The following is a 22,721-nucleotide window of genomic DNA, read 5'->3' on the forward strand; positions in this document are numbered from 1 at the left end:
ACCACAACTCATAGGGGTGTCTAGGTCTGACACGGGCTCCAAGAGCGCAGGATCAGGGGAGGGCTCCCCTCTAGCTTAGCATCTGTGGTACGTCCCAAACCGGGGGCCCCCCTCCAAGGCCCCGCGCTTCTGAGCTCAGCGCAAACTCTGGTTCTTCTTCTACGCCTGAGGTGATTTGCTCTTCCGTTGCCCCGTGGCTTCGGCTCATCTCCAGCAGGAAGGCGAGGCTTCCGCCCGGCACAGGGGGTGAGCTGGATGAAGGTTCCCCCCAGTCCCCCGAACAGCATTCGAAGGAGGGGGCTCAATTTCTGGGATCCTCGAAGGGGCATATTTGGGAGCTCTGAGCCCGGTGTGGCATTTAGAGGTGGCTGTTTTTGAGGGGACGCAAGTGGCGTTAGGGACTCCGGGGTGGGACTTTGAAGTCTGTTTTCCGAGCGTCCCTCGGAGGCAGGGTTTATACCCCTTAGAGACTGGGTTTAGGGGGATGTTTGGGGCGACCCTGAGGATCCGTGTATGAATACTCTTGTCCATGAGGTAGGATTTGGTGTGCTTCCCAAGGGGAGAGGCAAAGTTTGAGGTTCCTGAACTCAAGGCGGAATTTGGGAAGGGCTTGATTCAGGAAGGGTCCTGATGACGGTGGGAACAGGCGGGACCGACGTGGCGTGTGGAGGTATCTAATGGCCTTTGTGACCTCTGCTTCTATTATGATGTCTCACCGCGCTTGGGTACTAAAGGCTGAGAGACAGGACACACTGAGGCCCACATGTTGTTTTAGGAAGAGGAGCCCCCAACCCAGGCTGTAGAAGGGCCGCTGGAGCCTAGCGTGCTAGGCTCTTCCGAGGGGACAGAGTGTCACCGGCTTTCCTTTGCCATGGCTTTATTCGCTATGCATGAGGAGATGAGCTGTTGAGGAAGACCATTTTGGCCCTTTTCGCACCTGGTTCGTTGGAAGTATCAGCTTGTGAATTATTCACAAGGGAGCGGTTCATTGTGCTTAAGGGGCGTGCTGAAAGGGGCGCCTTCCAGTCTGCCGGGCAAATTTAGATCACACTGATAAAGCGTAAAAGTGAGTAGCGGCCTGAGTTTTCTGTGGGTTGTCTAGGGGTATTGTGCATAATTCATGAGGGGCGTAGCTTTTAGGGCTTCATCGGCACGATCCGCTGTTAGCTTTTCCTTAAGAGGTTTCAGGATTTAAAAGTTTTGCGTCTCACGAAGGGATGAGGCCTGGCGCATTGTTCATTCTTTGCGGCCCGATAATCCCAGATTATCAACAAAGACTCTAGATTCAAGTCACATCTATCCTTGCCAGCTGTGTGATCTTCGGCAGATCTGTGAACTTGAAAAAATGAGTCTGAGCATAGTGGTGATCAGGTTAGTTTGCACTCATTTAGCAGCTTTATTAGACCATTTAATCCCCACAACAACCCTGGGAGGTAGGTTATTATCATTCCACTTTATAGGTGAGGAAACTGGGACACCAGGAGGCTAAGTAATTTGCCTAAGGTTACTCACAGTTAGTGAGTGGCTGAGCCAGGATTGAAATCCAGTTAGTCTAGTTCGAGAGTCTGTAGTCTTAAATACCATGTCTCTCTCCCACCCACCCAATTCGCTGGTACTTCTACTACTACTGTTAGTCATATAGCACCAGGTGGCCAGGCACTGTTCTGAGCCCTTTCTACATGTTTATTCATTTAAACTTCATCACAAGGTAGGTTACTATTGTTCTCATTTTATGGGTGGGGATACAGTGGCCCAGAGAACTGTCTGGTGCCAGGTCACAAAGCTAGTCATCGATGGGTGGAAGTGATTTTTTGTGAGGATTTGATAACTCAGGAGGTCTCCTTTGACCTGAGACCTGAAGGAAGTGATTCCCTGCTCTGCATTCCTGAGACTAGTGGCACAACGCATGGAAAGGACTCACCAAAGGAACCACCACATAGCAGGCGATCGGTTAATGTGATCTATTATTATTAAATAGAAATGTAGTGGGTGTTTATTGTGTGCCTGGGGCTTTGGTATATAGTTGTGTCTCTGGTGACCTGGTAGTCTGTGCTACCTATTTAATGAACATTGGTGGCCTTGGTGCTCTGTTTTACAGTGTAAATCTGGAAGGGTGTTTCAAGGCATTATTTTTTATATAATGCCCCAAGTTGGGGGTTTCTCTGGTGTCTGGGTATACCCTCACCCATAACTAATTTTATATCAATACAAAATATTATATTTACATGTTACCTTTACAGTAATATATAATACTTTAAAAATGTAACAGTGCTCTGTGCCAGCACTGCTCTGCGTTCATTTCATAGTTTATACTCTCTGGTTTTCATAGTGACACATTTTGCCTTTATGATGTAGGTGGGTTCTACTACTGCCCCCATTTTACGGTTGTAGAAACAGGCAACTGCCAAACGCAGGTAGTAAACCTGGATTTGGGTGGACCAAAGCAGTTCTGGTTCACGTGCTTTTAGTTAATGGTGGGGAGGAGGCAGCTCCACTTCCCCCTGGGTTTCCCCTGCGGCTCTGCAGCATCTTTCATTATTCATGAGCAGGAAGCGGTGACCACGTTGCCTCGGCTGGAATACAATAATCCTTACTTGCTGGGCAGGGCTGGCTGGAGTATTTCTATCCATCCAGCCTCATGCATAATTCATCAGTAACTGGGTGGGACCTTTCTTGACCTCTCTTGAGTTTCCAGGTTGGGCTGCTGCAGTATCATTATTCATTATTCATGAGCCAGGTGAGAGTGTTTTCTTGTGTTAGCCCTATTTCTCTGTTTACAGGGTATTAGATGCAGCAGTGGGCGGACCTGTCTCTTTTGTCCTTGCCCACCTTATGCATTATTCATGAGATGTGGCCTCAGTCTCCTTGGCTTCCAGGCTGCAGCAAGATTATTCATTATTCATGAGCATTGGGGTGTGGCTTCCATATTTTAACATTGGCTTTCTGGTTGCGGGGTGTTAGTCAACCAGCCACCCGGCTTCATGCATAATTCACGATCAGGAAGTGTGTCTTTGGTGGCCTTTCTTGGTTTCTGTGGTAGCCTGGCTGTAACAATGTATTCATTCGTTTGGCGGGCGTGCCCTCTATGTCTTTTACCTGTTTGCCTAGTTACTGCCAGAGTAGCCACCAGATGGTGGTATTCCCCTTCGAATGAGTTACAAACGGGGACCATCATACATGATTCATGAATGGGCGCGGCCTGCGTACATCCGGGTTTCTGGGGGGTGGGGCCCAAGGTTTTGTTCCGGCCTCAGGCTCCGCGGCCGCCATCTTGTGTTAGCGACGGCGGAGGTGAAGGAGGTGGCAGGAGCGAGCAGAACCACTACGACGCGGGAGGAGAAGTCGGCGGCGGTGATTCTAGGCGGCCCAGGCGGCGGGGAGGAGGAGGAGGAGGAGAAGGAGGAGGAGGGTGGCGGCCGGGCTTGGCTTCGGCTCCTAGAGGAGTTGGCGGCGGCGCGACCCGGGGAACCGGCATTGGTAACAAACGGCCTTTCTCAGCGCCTTGGCCTGGGCAGGGGTTTCGGGATTGGATGGTGTTGGGCCGGTGCTGGGCCAAGGTGATGTCGGGGCAGGTGGTGATGACTTGGACGGAGGGATCGTTGAGGAGAAGTAGGTGGTCCATTTTGGGCGGGGCCGATATTCCCCATCTGGGACCAGCCCTGTCTCTCCGGCTCCAAAATCTGACCTTAGGCTCAGACCTCCAGAATCTGCTATTAGAGACTCAGTCAGCATTCCTAATCAGGGACCTGGCCCTGTCCTGCGTCTTGCATGGCAGATCGGAACTTCCCCCAGTCAGCAATGGAGACTTAAACGGGATCGACATTCCTGGTCAAAGCCTCCTACCGGTGTATGTCATTAAAGACCTACCCCCAGAATCTTTCTTCATTCACCCTTCGTTTCCTCAGAATTTGTCCTCGCAGCTTCCAAAAGGGGCCAAACCTCAGGAAGGGTCCATTTGGTTTCATTTAACCTTCTCTAGCATCTTCTTTCAGAACCACCCTCCACACGCATAGGCACACACACACAGTCTGCCCTTAGAGCTTTCAAGGAGTCTAGACCCTGTAAAAGGCAATTTGTGCTTGGCCTCCATGTCAGAGACCACTCCTCCACATACCAGAGGTCTCCCAACCCACCTTGGCTCTAGCATCTTCCCTCTGAAACCCTTCTGGGCCAGCATTTCTATTCAGAGATCCACTTCAGCATTCACCTTTAGAGACTGCTTTCATTCCTAGAATCTGTCCTTAAAGACTTCCTTTATTTTGAGTGCCTCCTTTTTTCTTGTGGTCCCAGTATTCTCTTTAGAGACTATCCTTTGAGGGCCTCAACATCTCCCCCATCGGACACTCCTAACCCCCAGTATCTTCCCTAAGAGTTTCCCAGGGGATCAGACACCAGGGAGGCATTGCTTGGACACATAATCTTCCATCAGAGATCTCTCTGCCAGCTTCTGCCCTTGCAGACCCTATTGGCTCCTAGCCCCTTGCATCAGAGACTTGCCTCTCAAATCCCACCCTTTACTCAACCTCTGCCTTCAAAAGCCAACCAGGGTTCTAGCTTCTCTCACAGATTGCTTAACGTTGCATCAGGCCTCAGAATCTGCCCTCAAAGCCTTCCAGGATCCCAGCATCTTCATTCAGGGTTTCAGCTTCATTGGACCCCAACATCATGGTCAGTTGTCCCTTCCCACAACAGGTCCATTTGTTCTCCATCAGAGTAGAAAATCCCTCCTCAGCACCGACTCTCAGAGCCTCCATGGGCTTCCACATAATTGGTCAGAGAAACCCTGCTTACTGAAATCTTTAGGGCCAGAAGTGTCTGGGCTCAACCTCTTTCCACTCAGAGCAGTTACAGTACCTAGCATGTACCAATCAGAGATCAACACGAGGCCTTGTTGCTCCATTAGAAATCCCTCCACAACCCCACCCTCAGCATCCACCCTTGTAGCCTCCTGGATCTCTGACATCAAGGTCAGAGACACCTTTTCCCCTGCAAGTCCCTGTTAATTTTGGTCAGAGATTTCCCTCTGCCACCAGTGTAGACCCCCAGGGCCCCAGCATCCTCCTGATGGAGAGCACCCCTGCCCCCAGACCCCATCATCTTCTTGAAACCTCCTTGGGCCCCAGAATCCCCCATCCATTCCCTGTGTAGCCACTGGGGCCTCAAATGCAATTTCCCCGCCCTTTCCTGAAAGCTCCTTTTCTAAAGACCCGGATTTGAGTCTTAACAACCTTGCCTAGTCACATCCTGGCTGTCCACAACACACCACCCCCGGCCGCGCCCCCCCCCCCGCCCCTGGACTTCTAACATCCCCTTTCCTTCTCCCTCTGACCCTCCAGAGGCTCAGGCAACCGCTTCCTGATGCTTCTCTTTTATATTCCTAGGGATTTCTCAGTTAATCCTTCTTAGGGGGCTTGACAGGCCCCAGCATCCTGTGTCCTACCTTCTCCCCGTGCTGATGTCTTGACACTGTGGCTGCCTGCTCTCAAGCCTGTTCCAGGGCTCCTACCTCAAACCGTCTCTGATTTGGGTGGTAGAGAATGCTCAGGCTTCAAAATCAGCAGTCTGGAGATCTCAGGCAAGCTCTGAAGCTCTCTGAGTCCTCGTTCAGGTTTGCTGAACATTTGGTAGTATGTGTGTCCTAATTGGAGCCTGAGCATGTGTTGAGAGAGAAAAGGTATTGATTTTATATTTGGGGTGGAGGATCTTTAGATCTGCTCTGGGGTTTCTGCCCCAGACCCCTTTCTGCTTGCCCTGAGACTGGCCTGTTCCCAATCTCTGCAATTGAAGTCCTCTCTCAGACCATCTGCTGAAACCTGCTTAGACCCTCACTGCCAGCCCTAGGGATCCAGATGTCAAAGTCTAGAGAGCAGAGATCTCTCTGACCCTGGACCATTTCTAATTTCAGGTGCAGGGAAATGGTGTGTGCTCAACAACCAAATCAGTGGCAAGGCAAGGAGATAACTAAATAATGGAGGCCTCTCTGGAGATGTCTGGGGAGGAGCTTAAGTCGCTGAGTTCTGACCACAGACTTTGACTTTTTTAACCTCCCTAGGAGGAGCCTGGTGGGCTGCCATCTATGGGGTTGCACAGAGTCGGTCACGACTGAAGTGACTTAGCAGCAGCAGCAGCAGCCCCTTGAGGGTATTTCCATTTGTCCCTGCTTTGCAGGGGGGGAATGGGGGGGGGGTAGAAAATGGGGCTCAAAGGAAATGAGCTCCCTACTCTGTCTCAGGAAGTCAGTCATGGAAAATGGAATTTGCCTTGGTCTCCCAACTAACTCACCAAGCTTCTTCTACCTAAGTTGGTTCTTGGCATTCCCAGCAGTTCAGCTGGGTACCTTGGACCGTAGCCAGCCTCCTGGGTACCCCTCCCTCACCTCTCATCTGTCAGCCATGTGGATTGTGCCCCAAGCTGGGTCCTGACTCTGTTCCCCCAGGAGATGTTTGGTAAACAGTCTAGCAGCAGCTGGGTGATGCTGGGCAAGTGACTGGAGTTTTCTGAGCCCTTGTTTTCTTATTTGTGGCATAGGTATAAGGTTATTTGGTTTGTGAGCATTGTTAGAACTAGACAAAGCCCCTTATCCAGAGATTGATTGGCAGTAAGCTTCTAGTAGATGTTAGGGTGCTCTTGTTATCTTGCTTAGTGCTAGCATGTGACAAGTGCCAAAGTGGCCTCTTAGGTACAGTGGAGGTACTTGGTGTGATTGGGTGTCAGAAAAGGCTCAGTGTAGGAGAACAGAGGCTTAGAGGTACATTGGGGGTGAGGGGAAATGATTCAGAGTCCTGTCATCTCCAGCCTCTGGGTCCAGTCACCCCCTCGCTCCAAGATCTCACTTTCACAGCAGGCTGCATTATTCTGTCTCTGGGACCTAGTCCTCATGAGCTCAGGTTTTTCCATTTGTCTGGCAAGGACACTCAGCCCTGCCTCGCAGGGTCAGGACCATTGAGTGGATGAAACACCATAAGGTTAGGAGGCAGCCTGGGCTTCCAGGGTCAGCAGGTCCTAGTATGATTCCAGCTTGGCCACTCTCTTTGTGGGGATCTCGGTCAAGTCTCCAAAGTCCCTGAGTGGATTTTTTTCTTCCAGTGTGAGTTGAGCCGCAGTCTTACTGATAGTAGTCCAAACCCCACAGAGGTGCCCTGAGGACAAAGTGAGGCATAGCTCATAAAGTGCTTAGTTTGATATTTGGCACAGGGAGGACTCCTAATAAATATTCATGTATCATTGTTGATCTGTTTAAAGGACTCCACACAGGGACAAGGCTTGGGAAGTGTGTATTTCCTCTCTCTTTCTCTCTGCAACTTCTTTTATTGGCTCTGGTTGTTTTCCCCTCCTGGAGCTGGAGGTGGTGGGGAGGGGGTTGGACTTTGTGAAACTCTTCTCGAACCCCTCTGGGAGCTGAGTTCTCAGCATAATATCTCCTGCCATCATGCCACCCTGGTGGATGTCCAAGTCACATGTCCCTCTCTAACCCCTGTCGTTGGGATTAAGGGGGAGGAGAATGGCTCCTTGCTATTGCCTCCCTCCCTGCTCCATGTCAGGCTCTCTGGTCTGTGTTATATCATTACTTCAACAACTCCATGGGGTAGGTAAGTGATATTCTCACCTGTGTTTTCCAGGCAAGGAAACCAAGCCCATAAGGGTTAAATGATATCTGTTGAGGAGTGGCAAGGTCTGACCTGAAGCTACATCCTTCCTCTGACTCACCCACAAGTACATTCTTGTCACTCCTTTCTCCCCACAGAATTGGAGTCTATCCCTCATTATGCTGGGCTGGGGAGAAAAGCGAATGGCCTGGTGGTCAGCAGCATGGATTGCAAGCCAGATCACCTGGGTTCACATCTTAGCTCTGACAGCTATGTGAGCCTGGGAAAGTCACCTCACCTCTCTGTACCTGTCTCCTTTTCTGTAAAATGGGGATATTAGCCCTTACATCTTCCTTTTCCCCCCCTGCTCATCACTAACCAGCAGGAACACCCCCACGCCCCAGGCTCACTTCTGATTTCTTTTATGCCCTCCAGATGTCCAGCTCGCCGCTGTCCAAGAAACGTCGCGTGTCCGGGCCTGATCCAAAGCCGGGTTCTAACTGTTCCCCTGCCCACTCCATATTGTCCGAAGTGCCCTCGGTGCCAACTAACGTGAGTGTGTTCTTCCTAGAGACTGGCAGGTGGGGTGGTGGGTGGGAACGTCTGCTGTATACGTGTCCTGTCTGTCCCGTCCCTCCTCCTGCACATCTCCCTGAACCTAGTCTTCCTCTCCATTTCTAGGGAATGGCGAAAAATGGCAGTGACGCAGACATAGATGAAGGCCTTTACTCCCGGCAGCTGTGAGTGGGGCCGAAGTTGGACTGTGAGGTGGGAGGGGGCTCTGAGTGGATAGGGTCAGGAGGGTGTGACCCTGACCTGTGACACCCTCTAACCTGGCAGGTATGTGTTGGGCCATGAGGCAATGAAGCGGCTCCAGACCTCCAGCGTACTGGTATCAGGCCTTCGGGGCCTGGGCGTGGAGATTGCCAAGAACATCATCCTTGGTGGGGTCAAGGCTGTCACCCTGCATGACCAGGGCACTGCCCAGTGGGCCGACCTCTCCTCCCAGGTTCCTCTTACCATCCCCCTTCTTTGCCAAGGCCCCAGCCCTCTGGGCTACACAGCCAGTTCACTTCTTCCTACACTCTCCTTTGCAGTTCTACCTGCGGGAAGAAGACATAGGAAAAAACCGAGCTGAGGTCTCCCAGCCCCGTCTCGCTGAGCTCAACAGCTACGTGCCTGTCAGTGCCTACACCGGGCCCCTTGTGGAGGACTTTCTCAGTGACTTCCAGGTACCATGGGCCATCATCTGGCCTCCTGCTCAGTTCTCTCAGAGCCCACCTCTGGTTTATTCTTTTGATAAACATTTAATGGGCTAGCCTGTGTGTCAGGTTTCACGCTAAGGCTGCAGCGAGGGAATGCGAGCAGGCTTTAGACCCTGGGCCTGCCTCTTTAGGAGGAATATGTGAGCCAGCAGACGGGAAGGCATAGTGGTTATGTGCACAGACTGGAGCCAAACTGCCTTGGCACGAGTCTCTCATTGTACTTGCATACGTCGGGCTGGTCATGGAGTCTCCTGTTCTGCCTTTGTCTGTCTGCAGACATGGGAATGGTAGTAATGCTGACTTGATAAAGGTTTTCTGAGGGCTATGGACTAGCAGCTGGTTGTTGGTTAAATAAAAACTCTGGGCCAGAAAGAGGAGTTGTGGGAGCTGAAATTCTGCCCCAGGGTGTCCCTGCGAGCCAGGACACTGCTGCTGAACCCTGCTGTAGCCATGGGAGCTCACCCTGATGGGAATGGGTAGGCTTTCAGCAGAGACCCATGGCTGAGCAGGTGTTTTAAGAATTGGGAGCAAGTGGGTGTGGTAGGAGTGAGCTCAGACTTTGGCTGAGGACAAAGTTTTACTTCTGTGTCTCCTAGGGCATGGCAGGGCTGTAAACAGGCAGCAGTGGGTGTTGGCAAATGAAGGAGTCAGCTGTTATCCAGACTCTGTCCTCCTAGTTGCCTCTTTACCTTGCCTGCCATAGTCTAGGGATTCACATTTCCTTTCATTGAGTTTTGCTTGGGCTGAATCTGATACGTGGTAGATACTTTGTATTTGTGACAGAGAGCTGAACCAGCAAAGCCTTAAGGACCCCGTGAGCCCACCTACCAGCCTTCCTCCATGATCGCTCCCTTTACCCTTCACCCTGGTGCTGGGCCCTCGCCTGAGCTTCCACCTCTCCACAGGTGGTGGTCCTCACTAACAGCCCCCTGGAGGACCAGCTGCGGGTAGGTGAGTTCTGTCACAGCCATGGCATCAAGCTGGTGGTGGCAGACACCCGGGGCCTGTTTGGGTGAGTGCCCCTGCCCTTTTCCACCCCGACCCCTGCCTTGCCCAAGAAAAGACCCCCAAGCTCTGACTACCCTCACCCGCCCTAGGCCTTTGGGTTTTGGATGCTGTGTGTTTACCTTGCCCCCACGTAGCATGAGCACAGTCTGATTCCCAGCAGTGATGGGTTGAATTTGCTCAGCAAATACTCGCTGCATCTTGAGGGACACGTGCAGTCTCAGTGCGCGTGGGACTCGGGCATCAGCCCTGTTGCCTCCCTCTACAGGCAGCTCTTCTGTGATTTTGGAGAGGAAATGATCCTCACTGATTCCAATGGGGAGCAGCCGCTCAGTGCTATGGTTTCTATGGTCACCAAGGTGAGGAGGCCAGCCTTGGGTCCTGGCAGCCGGATGGGCGGTCACAGGCCTTCCTGTCTGCTCCCAGTACCCTGAACCTGCCTCTGAGGTCCTCCTCCTTCAACCAGGACAACCCCGGTGTGGTTACCTGTCTGGATGAGGCCCGACATGGCTTTGAGAGTGGCGACTTCGTCTCCTTTTCGGAAGTACAGGGCATGATTGAACTCAATGGAAGTCAGCCCATGGAAATCAAAGTCCTGGGTGAGCTAGGGCCAGGGGGGAACCAGGGGAGATAGGAGGCGTTTCCCTGGGCTCTTTGTGAGGGGAGACATATCCTGGGTGTCTGGGTTGAACCAGAGGTAGAGTCTCCTAAGGTCTGCCCAGCAGGGTGTGGGAGGGAAATGCTGTCTTGTGTTTGAGCTGTTCGTAGAATAGGCCCCTGATAGCTGCACTGAGGGGAGGCAAGGTCTCTGGTGTTTGAACAAAGATCAGAGGATCCACTTGTGTCTGAGCTGATTCAGACAGGGAGCAGAGAACGTCTTCCGTTGTAGACTTGGGGTCAGAGACATGGGGTCCCATGGGCGCTCGGTCTGGGGTAGAGGGGAGATGGTTTCTGAAGTTCGAGTAGAACTCAGGATGGAGAGGAGATTACTCCTGATGTCTGAGCTGGGTCAGGAATGGATTTTCCCTCATCTTGTAGGTGGTTGTAGGTTTTAGGGAGAGTGGGTATCCTGACAGTTTCCCTGTCTACCCTAGGTCCTTACACCTTTAGCATCTGTGACACCTCTAGCTTCTCTGACTATATCCGCGGAGGCATCGTTAGCCAGGTCAAAGTACCCAAGAAGATCAGCTTTGTGAGTGTGAGGGGCAGTGGGCTGTGGGGGCTGGGGCTGGGCATCTCACGGTTCTCAATTCTTCTGATTTTTTTTTTCTGATGCCCTGCTTCCCACAGAAATCCTTGCCAGCCTCTCTAGCAGAGCCTGACTTTGTGATGACAGACTTCGCCAAGTATTCCCGCCCTGCCCAGCTACACATTGGCTTCCAGGCCCTGCACCATTTCTGTGCTCAGCATGGTCGGTCCCCTCGGCCCCACAATGAGGTGGGTGTGGGTGAGCCAAGCCAGGGTAGATGACCTTGGCACTGCAGGCCCATTCTGCCTCTCTCCCTACACCTCTCACCCCCAACACAGTGACCTAACAGGCATGCTCTTGGTTCCTTTGGCCCCACTAGGAGGATGCAGCAGAGCTGGTGACCATAGCCCAGGCTGTGAATACTCGATCCCTGCCTGCAGTGCAGCAGGACAGCCTGGATGAGGACCTCATCCGGAAGCTAGCATATGTGGCTGCTGGGGACCTGGCTCCCATAAATGCCTTCATTGGGGGCCTTGCTGCCCAGGAGGTCATGAAGGTCAGCATAGGTGGAAAAGGCCAGGGTTGGCGTAGGCCAGGCGCCTCCCTGCCTCTATCACTTGTCCCATCTGCATGAGGCCCCAGGTAAGCACTGACTACTTCCTCTCTCCTGCCCATTCTCCAGGCTTGCTCTGGGAAGTTTATGCCCATCATGCAGTGGCTATACTTTGATGCCCTCGAGTGTCTCCCTGAGGACAAAGAGGCCCTCACAGAGGACAAGTGCCTCCCGGTATGTGAGTAGGGCCCTGGGGTAGGTGACATAGGGGGCATTTCTGGTGAGGCTGCTCTCTGACCTTTCTCCGTTTGCGTTCCTCAGCGCCAGAACCGTTATGATGGGCAGGTGGCTGTATTTGGCTCCGACCTGCAGGAGAGGTTAGGCAAGCAGAAGTACTTCCTGGTGAGTGATCCGCTGGGACACGTGCTTCCTTCATATCCCCTGGCCTCTGGCTACCTGTTAATGGTGTCTCTTGCCACCTGAGGGAGTGTCTTTTGGTTCTTGTATCTGTACCACATGACTTTTGCCTTTTCTTTTTTAATCTTGGGAAAGCTTAGTATGTCCTGTTCCCCCCCCGCCCCGTGCCTCCACCCTCAGGTGGCTAGGTTATTTTCACAGCTGTGGCACTAGACACCCCTCTCTTGCCGTCTTCTGGGGAGTGAGAGGACAGAGTGATGAATGACTTCACGCTGACCTGCATCACCCTGACCCAGACACTCTGTGTCTCTCCTTGGTTGTCTTCTAGGTGGGCGCAGGGGCCATTGGCTGTGAACTGCTCAAGAACTTTGCCATGATTGGGCTGGGCTGTGCAGAAGATGGAGAAATTGTTGTCACAGACATGGACACCATTGAGAAGTCAAATTTGAACAGACAGTTTCTGTTCCGGCCCTGGGATGTCACTGTGAGTGTGATGGGGGGCGGAGGTGGTACTTTGTCATCTTGTTTTCGTCTTGTCTTTTGTTCCCATTCTTCCTAGAAAGGGGGCTTTACTGCCTTTTTCTTTCCTTCAGCTCTCCCTCAGTTTCTGTCACTCATTCAATGAAAGCTGAGCACCCTTCCATTGAATCCACCGTTTTTCATCTCCTGTTTTTTTCCTTGACCTCTTATGAATGCTGGTTGGGACTGTGTTGGGGGTCCCAAGTGTAGTGAATCACTAGGGGGACTCACAGGACTCAGCATATAGTCATACTCAGGGCTATGATTTATTCCAGTGAAAGAATGCATAACAAAATCAGCAAAGAGAAGTTGGCTCATGGGGTGAAGTCTGGGGGAGACCATGCACAAGTTTCCAAGACTCTCTCCCAGTGGAGTTGCACAGGAAACCTGTAATTCCCCTAGTAGCAAGTTGTAACAACACATGTGAAATGTTGCCAGTCAGGGAAGCTTGTAAGAGACATAGTACCCAAGGATTTTACTGTGGGCTGGTCATGTAGGCTCCCTCTTCTGGAAACATCCCCAAATTGCAGACTCCAAAAGGAGAGCAGGAGTTTGGCCTAAACCATAGGGTTTGCATAAGCAGCCCAGGCACAGTGAGCAGCCTTTACCAGGTGGAGAATGGTAAGAACTCTTGAAATCCAGGTTTCCAGACTGCAGCCAAGGCCCAACCTGGCCAGGAGGCCTCTTTCCTAGGAGAGCACTTGTGCTAGGTTCACTGTACTCTGCACAGATAGAAGCTAGGTTATACAGGGATCTAGCTAGTAGGCCTTCTGTGGGTAACAGCATCATTGCCTGGCCAGGATTGACTCCCCTTTTGTTCATTTATTCACCAAGTAGTTATCCATGTAGGTGCTCTTGTAGGTACTTGCAGTACACCAAGGAAACAAAGATTTGGTGGAGTGGGGACAGAGAGTAAAGAGTAAACACAGTACAGTAATAAAATTTATACTCAGCGTTCTTGGTAAATGCTGTGCAGAGGAAAGAGCAACAGCAAGATGAGGCAAGTGGGCAGGCCAGGGAGATCAGTTTGCAATTTTGATATGTGGAAGGGCTCATCTCTGCCAACTTGGAGGACGTGAGGAAGTAGAGTTCCTCAACCACTCAGGCAAAGATCCTGAGGTGGGAGGGGAGTAGGAGATAAGCTGGAGGAAATGGGGACCAAGTCATCTTACCTTCGGTGGAGGTGGGAGCAAGGGAGGGTTTTCAGCAGAGGAAGTATATGACCTGATTTGAACTTCTTGTCTGTATGCTAAGATTGTTTTGTTTGGGGGGAATGTTCCCCAGCCTAGGTGCCATTACCTGAAAAAACAGTGGATGTTGGGTAGGCAGAAGGACAGAAGGCTGGCCTGTTGTCTCCAATCTATGCCTGTCCACTGCTTCCCTTTCCACCGAACCCCTGGCGTATCAGTCCCTGCCCTAGCCCTGTGGTACTGTCATGAACTGTCTCCTGCCAAACCAGAGAGCTTCCTAAACTCAGGGCCTAGTTCTTTGCAGCATTAAATATGTCAGCCTTCAGGAGGACAGCTCTGTAGAGGTTCTCTGGTTGCACACATGAATAACAGTTTTGTTCCCCCATTCCCACTCTCACCCCCCCTAGAAATTAAAGTCTGACACAGCTGCTGCAGCTGTGCGCCAGATGAATCCTCATATCCGAGTGACAAGCCACCAGAACCGTGTAGGTCCTGACACTGAGCGCATCTATGATGATGATTTCTTCCAAAACCTGGATGGTGTAACCAATGCCCTGGATAATGTGGATGCCCGTGAGTTTGGAGGCGGGTGAGGAGGTCAGGGGCCAAGTTGCCAAGTTACATGTATGCGTGTGCACGTGTGTGTGTGTGTATGTTTTGGAGGTGTCTGTCTTCCTGCCTCCTAATGTTCCGTCTTGCCACTCACATTATGTTGTGACCCCACCCCCAGGCATGTACATGGACCGCCGCTGCGTGTACTACCGTAAGCCACTGCTGGAGTCGGGCACACTGGGCACCAAGGGCAACGTGCAGGTGGTGATCCCCTTCCTAACAGAATCTTACAGCTCCAGCCAGGACCCGCCTGAAAAGTCCATCCCCATCTGCACGCTGAAGAACTTCCCGAATGCCATCGAGCACACCCTGCAGGTGATCAGCATTGGTGGGAGAGAGGAGGGAGCAGGCACTCTGGCCTCATGGCTACCAGCCCCTCTGCTTTTTCTCTAAACCTATCTCTCTTCCCGGAATCTTGTAGCCTAGATTGCTAGAATGATCCACTTCTTTTTCTCTCTTTTTTGGGAAAATTTTCAACATTTAGGGCTTCCCTGATAGATCAGTTGGTAAAGAATTCACCTGCAGTGCAGGAGATCCTGGTTCGATTCCTGGGTCAAGAAGATCTGCTGGAAAAGGGATAGGCTACCCACTCCAGTATTCTTGGGCTTCCCTTGTGGCTCAGCTGGTAAAGAATCTGCCTGCAATGCGGGAGACCTGGGTTCTATCCCTGGGTTGGGAAGATCCCCTGGAGAAGGGAAAGGCTACCCACTCCAGTATTCTGGCCTGGAGAATTCCATGGAATGTGTAGATTGCAGCCTATATTGCTAGAATGATCCATTTATTTCTCTCTTTTGGGAAAATTTTCAACATTTAAACAAAATACAAAAAATAGTACGAGGAACACTCAAATACTCTTGGATTTAACATTTGTTAATGTTTTGCCACATTTTCTTCGATTCATGTGTACTGCGGACATCACAATGCTTCACTCCCTATACTTCTTCAAAGGGAGTGTATTCCCACACAACAGGGTCTCAACCTCAGCACTGGTGACAGTTGGGGCCCGATATTTCTTTGTCATGGGGGCATCCTAAGCACCATAGGATGTTTAGCACAATTACTGGCTTCTATCCACGAGATGCCAATGGCACCCTCTTCTGTTTGTGACAACTAAAAATGTCTTCAGACATTGCCAGGTGTCCCCTGGGGGCAGAATCACTCCCAGGTGAGAACTGCTGCATGTAGTCAAAACACCACCTTCATATTGAACTAAGTTAGTGGTAATTCTTACTGTCTCTCCTGGTTACTTATTTGTCTCTTAACAGTTCATATTCATGTGTCCCCTGCTATTGCTCCAAATGGGTTTAACAGCTGGTTTTCCAGGATGATTTTATTGGTATGATGCATATACATATATAATACACAGTAGTGCACATACTATCTGCCTGGAAGTTTTTACAAAATGAATATATCTAGGTTACCCAGCACCTATGCCTCCAATCAGAACCTGAGGATTTTGTGCTATCAGATGATTCTTACTGCAGTCTTTGAAAGCAGACCATTCACAATGTTTAGTTGAAGTATGGGGTATGCGAACAAAATAGGGAGAGGAAAAAAATGTCTCCTCCATCATTTTCCCTCCCCGCCTCTAGTTCCAGGCTGAGTGTGTTTCTATTTGTGCAGTGTCACTAGGTCACTAGTAAGTGACCTTGGACTTAGCTTCTCGGTCTCATGAAATGGAGTTGACAGTGGTGTATACCTCACAGGGTTGCTGTAAAGCACTTAGCATTCACTATGTATCTGGTGCTATTTTAAATAAACTGTAAATGTATACATACATGCAACCCCTGAGGTACTTAGGACTGTTACAGTATCTATTTGGGAAAGAAGGCAATGGCAACCCACTCCATTATTCTTGCCTGGAAAATCCCATGTACGGAGGAGCCTGGTGGGCTGCAGTCCATGGGATCACTAAGAGTGGGACACAACTGAGTGACTTCACTTTCACTTTTCACTTTCATGCATTGGAGAAGGAAATGGCACCCCACTCCAGTGTTCTTGCCTGGAGAATCCCAGGGACGGAGAAGCCTGGTGGGCTGCAGTCTATGGGGTCACACAGAGTCGGACACGACTGAAGTGACTTAGCAGCAGAACCACCACAGGGTTAAGTGTATTCCTGAAGTCACAAAGTTAGATACTATGTAACAGCTGGATTTGAACCTAGATCTCACATCTGTGTTCTCCAAACCCCCTCAGAGGGCAGAGCCTCTGTCCAGTTTGCTGCTGAATCTTCAGGGCCTGTATAGAAATTATTTTTCGGTTTGGCCTGAATTTTCTTTTTTCTTTTATTTTTAAATTTTAATATATACATAACTGAACTTTTTTTTTTGAGGCATGACATATTTCAAGTAAGGTATACAGATCTTAATTTTTTTTTCACACATTCACTAGTGTAACCACTGTCCAGGTCAAGTTCATTGGTTTTTCAGTTGAGGTGTTAGGGGGTCGAGGAGTGGGGAAGTTTGGGGGGGCTTACCTTGTCCCAGAGCAGCTATGTTCTTCCCATTGGATTTGTTCACTGATGGTGTTTCTAACACTTCCAGAAGTCTGTTTTGTCCACCATTGCCCCCTGTAATCTGTTTGTCTGTAGTGGGCTAGAGATGAGTTCGAAGGCCTCTTCAAGCAGCCGGCAGAAAACGTCAACCAGTACCTCACGTAAGTAACCAAATGTCCACTCAGCCCACCCCCTGCCCGCCAGTCAAGGCATCCTGGCTGCTTTCCTCATTGCTGTGACACTCAGCACAGGCACACTTCTCAAATGAATCTGTGAATGAGGCTTGGGCCTCATTCCATTGGCGGCCAGGATTAGCTTTCTCTGGAGAAAGTGAGGTTGCCTTGGAGCCCACTCCTGAGGCCGCTATGTAATCCTGCCCCTCTGACCCCCCCAATTCCTGATAGAGATGCCAAGTTTGTGGAGCGGACCTTGCGACTGGCGGGCACCCAACCCCTGGAGGTGCTGGAGGCTGTGCAGCGCAGTCTCGTGCTGCAGCGGCCACAGACCTGGGCTGACTGTGTGACCTGGGCCTGCCACCACTGGCACACACAGTACTCTAACAACATCCGGCAGCTGCTACACAACTTCCCTCCTGATCAGGTAATGCCCACTTGCCAGGTCCATTTGGCAGAATGCGTTTTTTCCATAATGGGAGCCTGCTATGAGTTCTCTGGCTCCTCCTGGGGATTAGTCCAGCTGTGGCATATGCCCCAAGGTGTGGGGAGTCTCAGAAAAATGATTAAATTTGACCTATTTTTGCCATCCCCTTTCCTTGCAGCAAGAGACTTTCATTTTTGTTTCCCTTACCTGTGGGGTGGGCTGACTCAGCCACCTCCTAGGACTATAGCGATCATAGAGGAGAAATCTTGGAGTTAAGAGCTCAGGAAATCAGTGGGGGTTCAACTCCAAGCACCATTTGTACTTGGGCAAGTCACATAGCTTCTCTCTATACTTCAGTTTCCTTGTCAGTAAAGTAGAGGTGGTAATAATTACCTCATGAGGGTTCTTGTGAGGATTTCTTAGTATTTGGTAATATTAACTCAGTACAGTACCTGGCAGTTCATAAGAGTTTGTTAAGCTGTGTCTTGCACAGAGTGAGTGCCAGGAGTTCTTTCAGCAACACCCCTAGTTCACCCTGGCATCAGAACTTCCGTTCACAGGACCCTTACTGTCTGGGTTGTTCATGATTGACTCTATCCCCTGCCATGCGTGCCCAGCCAGGGCTAGTGAATAGGGCACACCCAAGGGCCAGGGGAGAAGTACAGGATTGCTGGAGAGGCTCCAGTTTTAGATCCTACTCCTCAAAAATCTCTCCACTTCTTTAGCTCACAAGCTCAGGAGCTCCATTCTGGTCTGGGCCCAAACGCTGTCCACACCCACTCACCTTTGATGTCAGCAACGTAAGTCTCCTCCTTGGGGTCTCCTAGGGTCAGGTGGAGAGTGGGTGGGAGGGAAGGAGGCCGAGACTCCCCAGGTGAGGGCAGACGTGCTCACCCTTCTGGGCCCTGCCTTCTCCCAGCCCCTTCATCTGGACTACGTGATAGCTGCTGCCAACCTGTTCGCCCAGACCTACGGGCTGACAGGCTCTCAGGACCGAGCTGCTGTGGCCACGCTCCTACAGTCTGTGCAGGTCCCTGAGTTCACCCCCAAGTCTGGAGTCAAGATCCACGTCTCTGACCAGGAGCTGCAGAGCGCCAATGCCTCTGTGGGTGAGGATATTTTGCCCCTCTGCCAGGAGTTACTGCCCCACTGGTCCTCTGCCCAGTGCAGCCTCCTCACCAGTTCTCTGCCCCGGCACTACTGTGCAACCCTGTCCTGAGACTTCCTTCTTGATCTGTTTATCTGGAAGGTGTGGTTTCCACCAGTGGTCTTGCTCCTTTGGTATCTGCTCCCATCTTCTCACCCCCATGTTCCTCCGTGTGTGTCTTCTCTGTGATGTTACCCTCCACATAGTTTTCCTCATCCCCTTCTTCATATTTCCACCCCAGTTCCCCATTTCTCTCCCCCAGCTCATGCTCTCTTATCGGGTGAAGGGCCAAACAGTTGACTCTTTTAGCCCATATAGTGTCTGCAGCTAATGATCTCTGCAGTTGAAGCCCAAAAGCAGCCATACACGATGAATGAATGTGGCTGTTTTTATTTTTTCCCATGTCTCCCATCTTCTTCCCAAATATCTACCCCATCATGTTCCTCTCTGTATATTTTTTCTACTTCTGCATTTCACCCATATTTCCTTCATCTTTTTCCTCATATATATGCACATGTATATGTATAAAACATACACAAGTTACATGTAAAATGTGTATAGACATTGTGTGTGTGTGTGTAATATACACGCAGACAGAGTGTATGTAGAGTATATATAGGGTGTATACAGTCTTCTCACCTATCTCACCCTCTATATATGCCCCTATTCTCTAATTTTTTGTATCTTCTGTCCTCCCATCTTAACCACATCTGCATACTTCTCCCAACTTCCTCTCTGTATATCTTCCCTTGTCCTTTTCCCCTGTATCCTCCATGTCTCCCCACCTCTCTGCATCATTCTCCCTGAGATCTACTGCTCTCCCATCCTTATCTGTCCATCCCCACTTTCTCCTAATGTCTTTGTTTCGGTTCTTTAGTCTCTCTTGCCTCTCTTGATATTCCACACTGCACCCTTCCTGCCCCAGTCTTCTTCAGGTTTGTACTCTGTTGTCCTGCACTGTTTCTTACCATTGTCCCTCGTCTCTCCCAGGATGTCTTTCCTTTTCAAATCCTTTGTCTTCCTAAACACCTTTTGCCCCGCCTTGTTTCTACCTCAGACCCTGGCCTTGGGTCTAAAGCGTTGATGGTGTCCCTCTCTCCCTGCAGATGACAGCCGTCTGGAAGAGCTCAAGGCCACACTGCCCAGTCCCGAAAAGCTCCCTGGGTTCAAGATGTACCCTATCGACTTTGAGAAGGTGCTGGGTGGGGGCCCCAGCAGGCAGTGGGGATGGGATAAGCATAGGTGGGCTGAACAGAACAGGCTTCTAAGGATCGGGAGGCAGCCCCAGGCCTTTGTGGGATTGGATCATGGGCCTGCTACGCAGCCCTGAATGAATAGATGTTCCCAGCCATGCCTTTGTGATCTGAGAGCCCAGCAGGTAATTGCAGTGGATACTTGTGCCCCTAGAGACCAGGAATCCTCTTCCTCTGATTCTCTCCTATTGTCTCCCCACCCTCCTCCCTTAACCTCTCACTCCTAAAAGGATGATGACACCAACTTCCATATGGATTTCATCGTGGCCGCATCCAATCTCCGGGCAGAGAACTATGACATTCCTCCTGCAGACCGGCACAAGGTGGGGCAAACCCAGACCCAACATTCCACCCCCTCCCGGGCTGGATTTGCCCACATTTCATCCCTTCTTTAGACTCAGCCTCTTCTACTCTTAACTTCCACCTTCCTTGATCCTTTGCTGCCTCACAGAGCAAGCTGATTGCAGGAAAGATCATCCCAGCCATTGCCACAACCACAGCAGCTGTGGTTGGCCTTGTGTGTTTAGAGCTGTACAAGGTGGTACAGGGGCACCGGCAGCTCAACTCCTACAAGAATGGTTTCCTTAACTTGGCCCTGCCCTTTTTTGGCTTCTCCGAGCCCCTTGCAGCACCTCGTCACCAGGTGAGGGTCTACATTAGAAAGTGGGTTTGTGGGTGGGATGTTTGTCTGTAGAGCTGGCTGTAGTTTGCTTCATAGCCTGTCACCAGGAGAGGGTTTCTGTCAATGTGTACCTCTTTCCTTCGTGTGTACCCTTGTTCATTTATTCACTTACCATGTTTTTTTTAAGTACTTTCTATGTGTTAAGTAGGTGTCTGATTCTGACTGTAGAAGCCCTCAGAAAAGATATTTGAATATTAGATTATGATTAATGACTGCACAAAAGTAGCACCCAACATTTATTGAGTGCTTACTATGCTCAGTGCTTTTACTTGCTTCATTCATTTATGCACTCAAATATTTATTGAGCACCTACTGTGTGCTAAGTACTCTTACAGGTGCTAAGGTTATATTCCTGAAATAGAGTAATACAGTAAACGATTTTAGAACCTCCAAAAAAGAACAAGATAAGGAGAACTTGGGAATACCAGGGGGCAAGGGGATGGATCTAGAATTTTAAATGTGGGATAGTCAGGAATGGCCTTAAGGAGAAGGTGACATGTGAGTCCAGACTTGGAGGAGGTGAGAAGACAGGCCAGGCCTTGCCAGAAGGGCATTCCAGAGAGAGGGACCAGTGTCTGCAAGGGTACTGAGGTAAGTGTGCCTGGCCTGTTTGAAGAAGAAGTCATTAGAGCAGAATGTGGGAGAGATGAGGGGATAGGAAATGAGCAGAAGAGAATACGATTCCATGATGTAAAGCCTTGTCTCAATTATCATCAGGGTTTCACTGCTTACTCAAGGCCAGACAAAAGCCACAAGAATATTTTGGACAAAAGAGGCTTGTGGTCTGACTTAGCATGTCTGCATGAATGAGGGGGAGACTGATGGGGTTTGGTGCCCTGATGGCCCCCATCCCATAGACTGCTACTTTCCCCACAGTACTATAACCAAGAGTGGACGTTGTGGGATCGCTTTGAGGTACAGGGTTTGCAGCCTAACGGTGAGGAGATGACTCTCAAACAGTTCCTCGACTACTTCAAGGTGAGAGCCCTTTCTGACTCTCACTCTACCTGGGGGTGGCGTGTGCAGGTGACTGACTGGCCTGTCCACCCCTGTGACACTGCTGTCCTCCCCCTCTTCCAGACAGAACATAAGTTGGAGATCACTATGCTGTCCCAGGGTGTGTCTATGCTCTACTCTTTCTTCATGCCAGCCGCCAAACTCAAGGAACGATTGGATCAGCCGTGAGTTGGGTGGTGGGGCCTCAACTTGCAGCTGTCCCACTGCTGCTCACTGCCCCCAGCTACCTGCCCCTTCTCACTTACTTTTTGCCTTCCTGACCCTCTGCTCCCTCATCCCCAGGATGACCGAGATTGTAAGCCGTGTGTCGAAACGAAAGCTTGGGCGCCATGTGCGAGCACTGGTGCTTGAACTGTGCTGTAACGATGAGAGCGGCGAGGACGTTGAGGTCCCCTATGTACGATACACCATCCGCTGATCTGTGTCCTCTCCTGTAGACTGACCCCAGCACCCCCTCTCCAGATCCCTTCCATCCCAGGGCTCCCATTTGACCTCTGGCAGTGGCCCAGCTAGCCAGGCTTGGTGTTCCCCTCCTCATCCCCCTACCTGAACTCCTCTTGCCACTGCTTTCTACCTTGTTCGGAACCTGACTCCTAATAAAGAATTGTTAACCCAGATGTGGCATACCCTGCTGGTTCCAGGGAAAGAAGGGATTTCCTGGAGCTGTGTAGTTCATGTGGTAACCCAAAGGGTTCAGCCTCATGCCAGCTGTCAGCATCCCAGGCAGAGAGAATGTGGGAATTGCCATGTCTTCCCCGCTGTCCTTCCTGCTTAGGAAGAAGTGGCAGCATGGGTGAGGCCATAGAGAGCAGGTATCTTGGTCTCCGTGACTTCATTGGAGCTGGGTTCAAATTAGCCTTCTCTGTCTCTAGCTCCTAACTCCCTGCCTTATTGATTTTGAGAGGTAGTAAAGAGTAGTGTTTGAACAAGTCCTTTAACTTCTCTAACCTTGTTCCTCCTCTGTGAAGGAAAACGTATGGCAACCAGTCAGCCAGGGCTTGATCACTGTGGCTTATGTCCTTGGGGAAGATCCCTTCCCACCTGGATCAAAGCACTCAGACCCTGGACAAGCCTTCAGCATCATGGTTCCCAGTGCCAGGAATGCCTGTGGTGCCCTTTGTTCAACTTCCCTGCTGAAGGGAGGGCTCAACAGCTCTGCTGGACTGAGGAATGCCAGTGTTTGTGCATACTT

At 50.7% G+C, this 22,721-nt stretch overlaps 1 protein-coding gene across 3 annotated transcripts; it reads left to right on the plus strand.

Annotated features, from left to right (window-relative positions):
• Positions 1-100: 100 nt before the first annotated feature.
• Positions 101-22,146, plus strand: UBA1 (ubiquitin like modifier activating enzyme 1). 3 transcript variants are annotated; one of them, XM_040265802.1, is made up of 26 exons: positions 101-246; positions 8,022-8,138; positions 8,268-8,326; positions 8,427-8,595; positions 8,684-8,818; positions 9,757-9,863; positions 10,125-10,215; positions 10,323-10,455; positions 10,951-11,048; positions 11,147-11,293; positions 11,425-11,601; positions 11,728-11,832; positions 11,920-12,000; positions 12,344-12,499; positions 14,132-14,297; positions 14,455-14,651; positions 16,927-16,991; positions 17,235-17,430; positions 18,156-18,230; positions 18,350-18,539; positions 19,684-19,772; positions 20,061-20,153; positions 20,282-20,473; positions 21,389-21,490; positions 21,593-21,693; positions 21,812-22,146. In XM_040265802.1, the coding sequence occupies exons 2-26, from the start codon at positions 8,022-8,024 to the stop codon at positions 21,945-21,947; spliced, it is 3,177 nt and encodes a 1,058-aa protein (XP_040121736.1). In that variant the 5' UTR covers positions 101-246; the 3' UTR covers positions 21,948-22,146. The 3 variants fall into 3 exon arrangements, with proteins under 3 accessions (XP_040121736.1, XP_040121735.1, XP_040121734.1); XM_040265801.1 differs by lacking the exon at positions 101-246 and adding an exon at positions 3,248-3,351; XM_040265800.1 differs by lacking the exon at positions 101-246 and adding an exon at positions 3,265-3,477.
• The last annotated feature ends 575 nt before the right edge of the window (positions 22,147-22,721 follow it).

Source organism: Oryx dammah, unplaced genomic scaffold (genome assembly GCF_014754425.2).
Source record: "Oryx dammah isolate SB20612 unplaced genomic scaffold, SCBI_Odam_1.1 HiC_scaffold_23, whole genome shotgun sequence".
Classification (NCBI taxonomy): Eukaryota; Metazoa; Chordata; class Mammalia; order Artiodactyla; family Bovidae; genus Oryx; species Oryx dammah.

Coding starts and splice junctions, on each gene's coding strand:
- UBA1 (XM_040265802.1), top strand. CDS start 8,022: ATGTCCAGCTCGCCGCTGTCCAAGAAACGTCGCGTGTCCGGGCCTGAT. Junction 8,139..8,267: donor TGCCCTCGGTGCCAACTAAC/GTGAGTGTGTTC, acceptor CTCCATTTCTAG/GGAATGGCGAAAAATGGCAG. Junction 10,216..10,322: donor TGGTTTCTATGGTCACCAAG/GTGAGGAGGCCA, acceptor TCCTTCAACCAG/GACAACCCCGGTGTGGTTAC.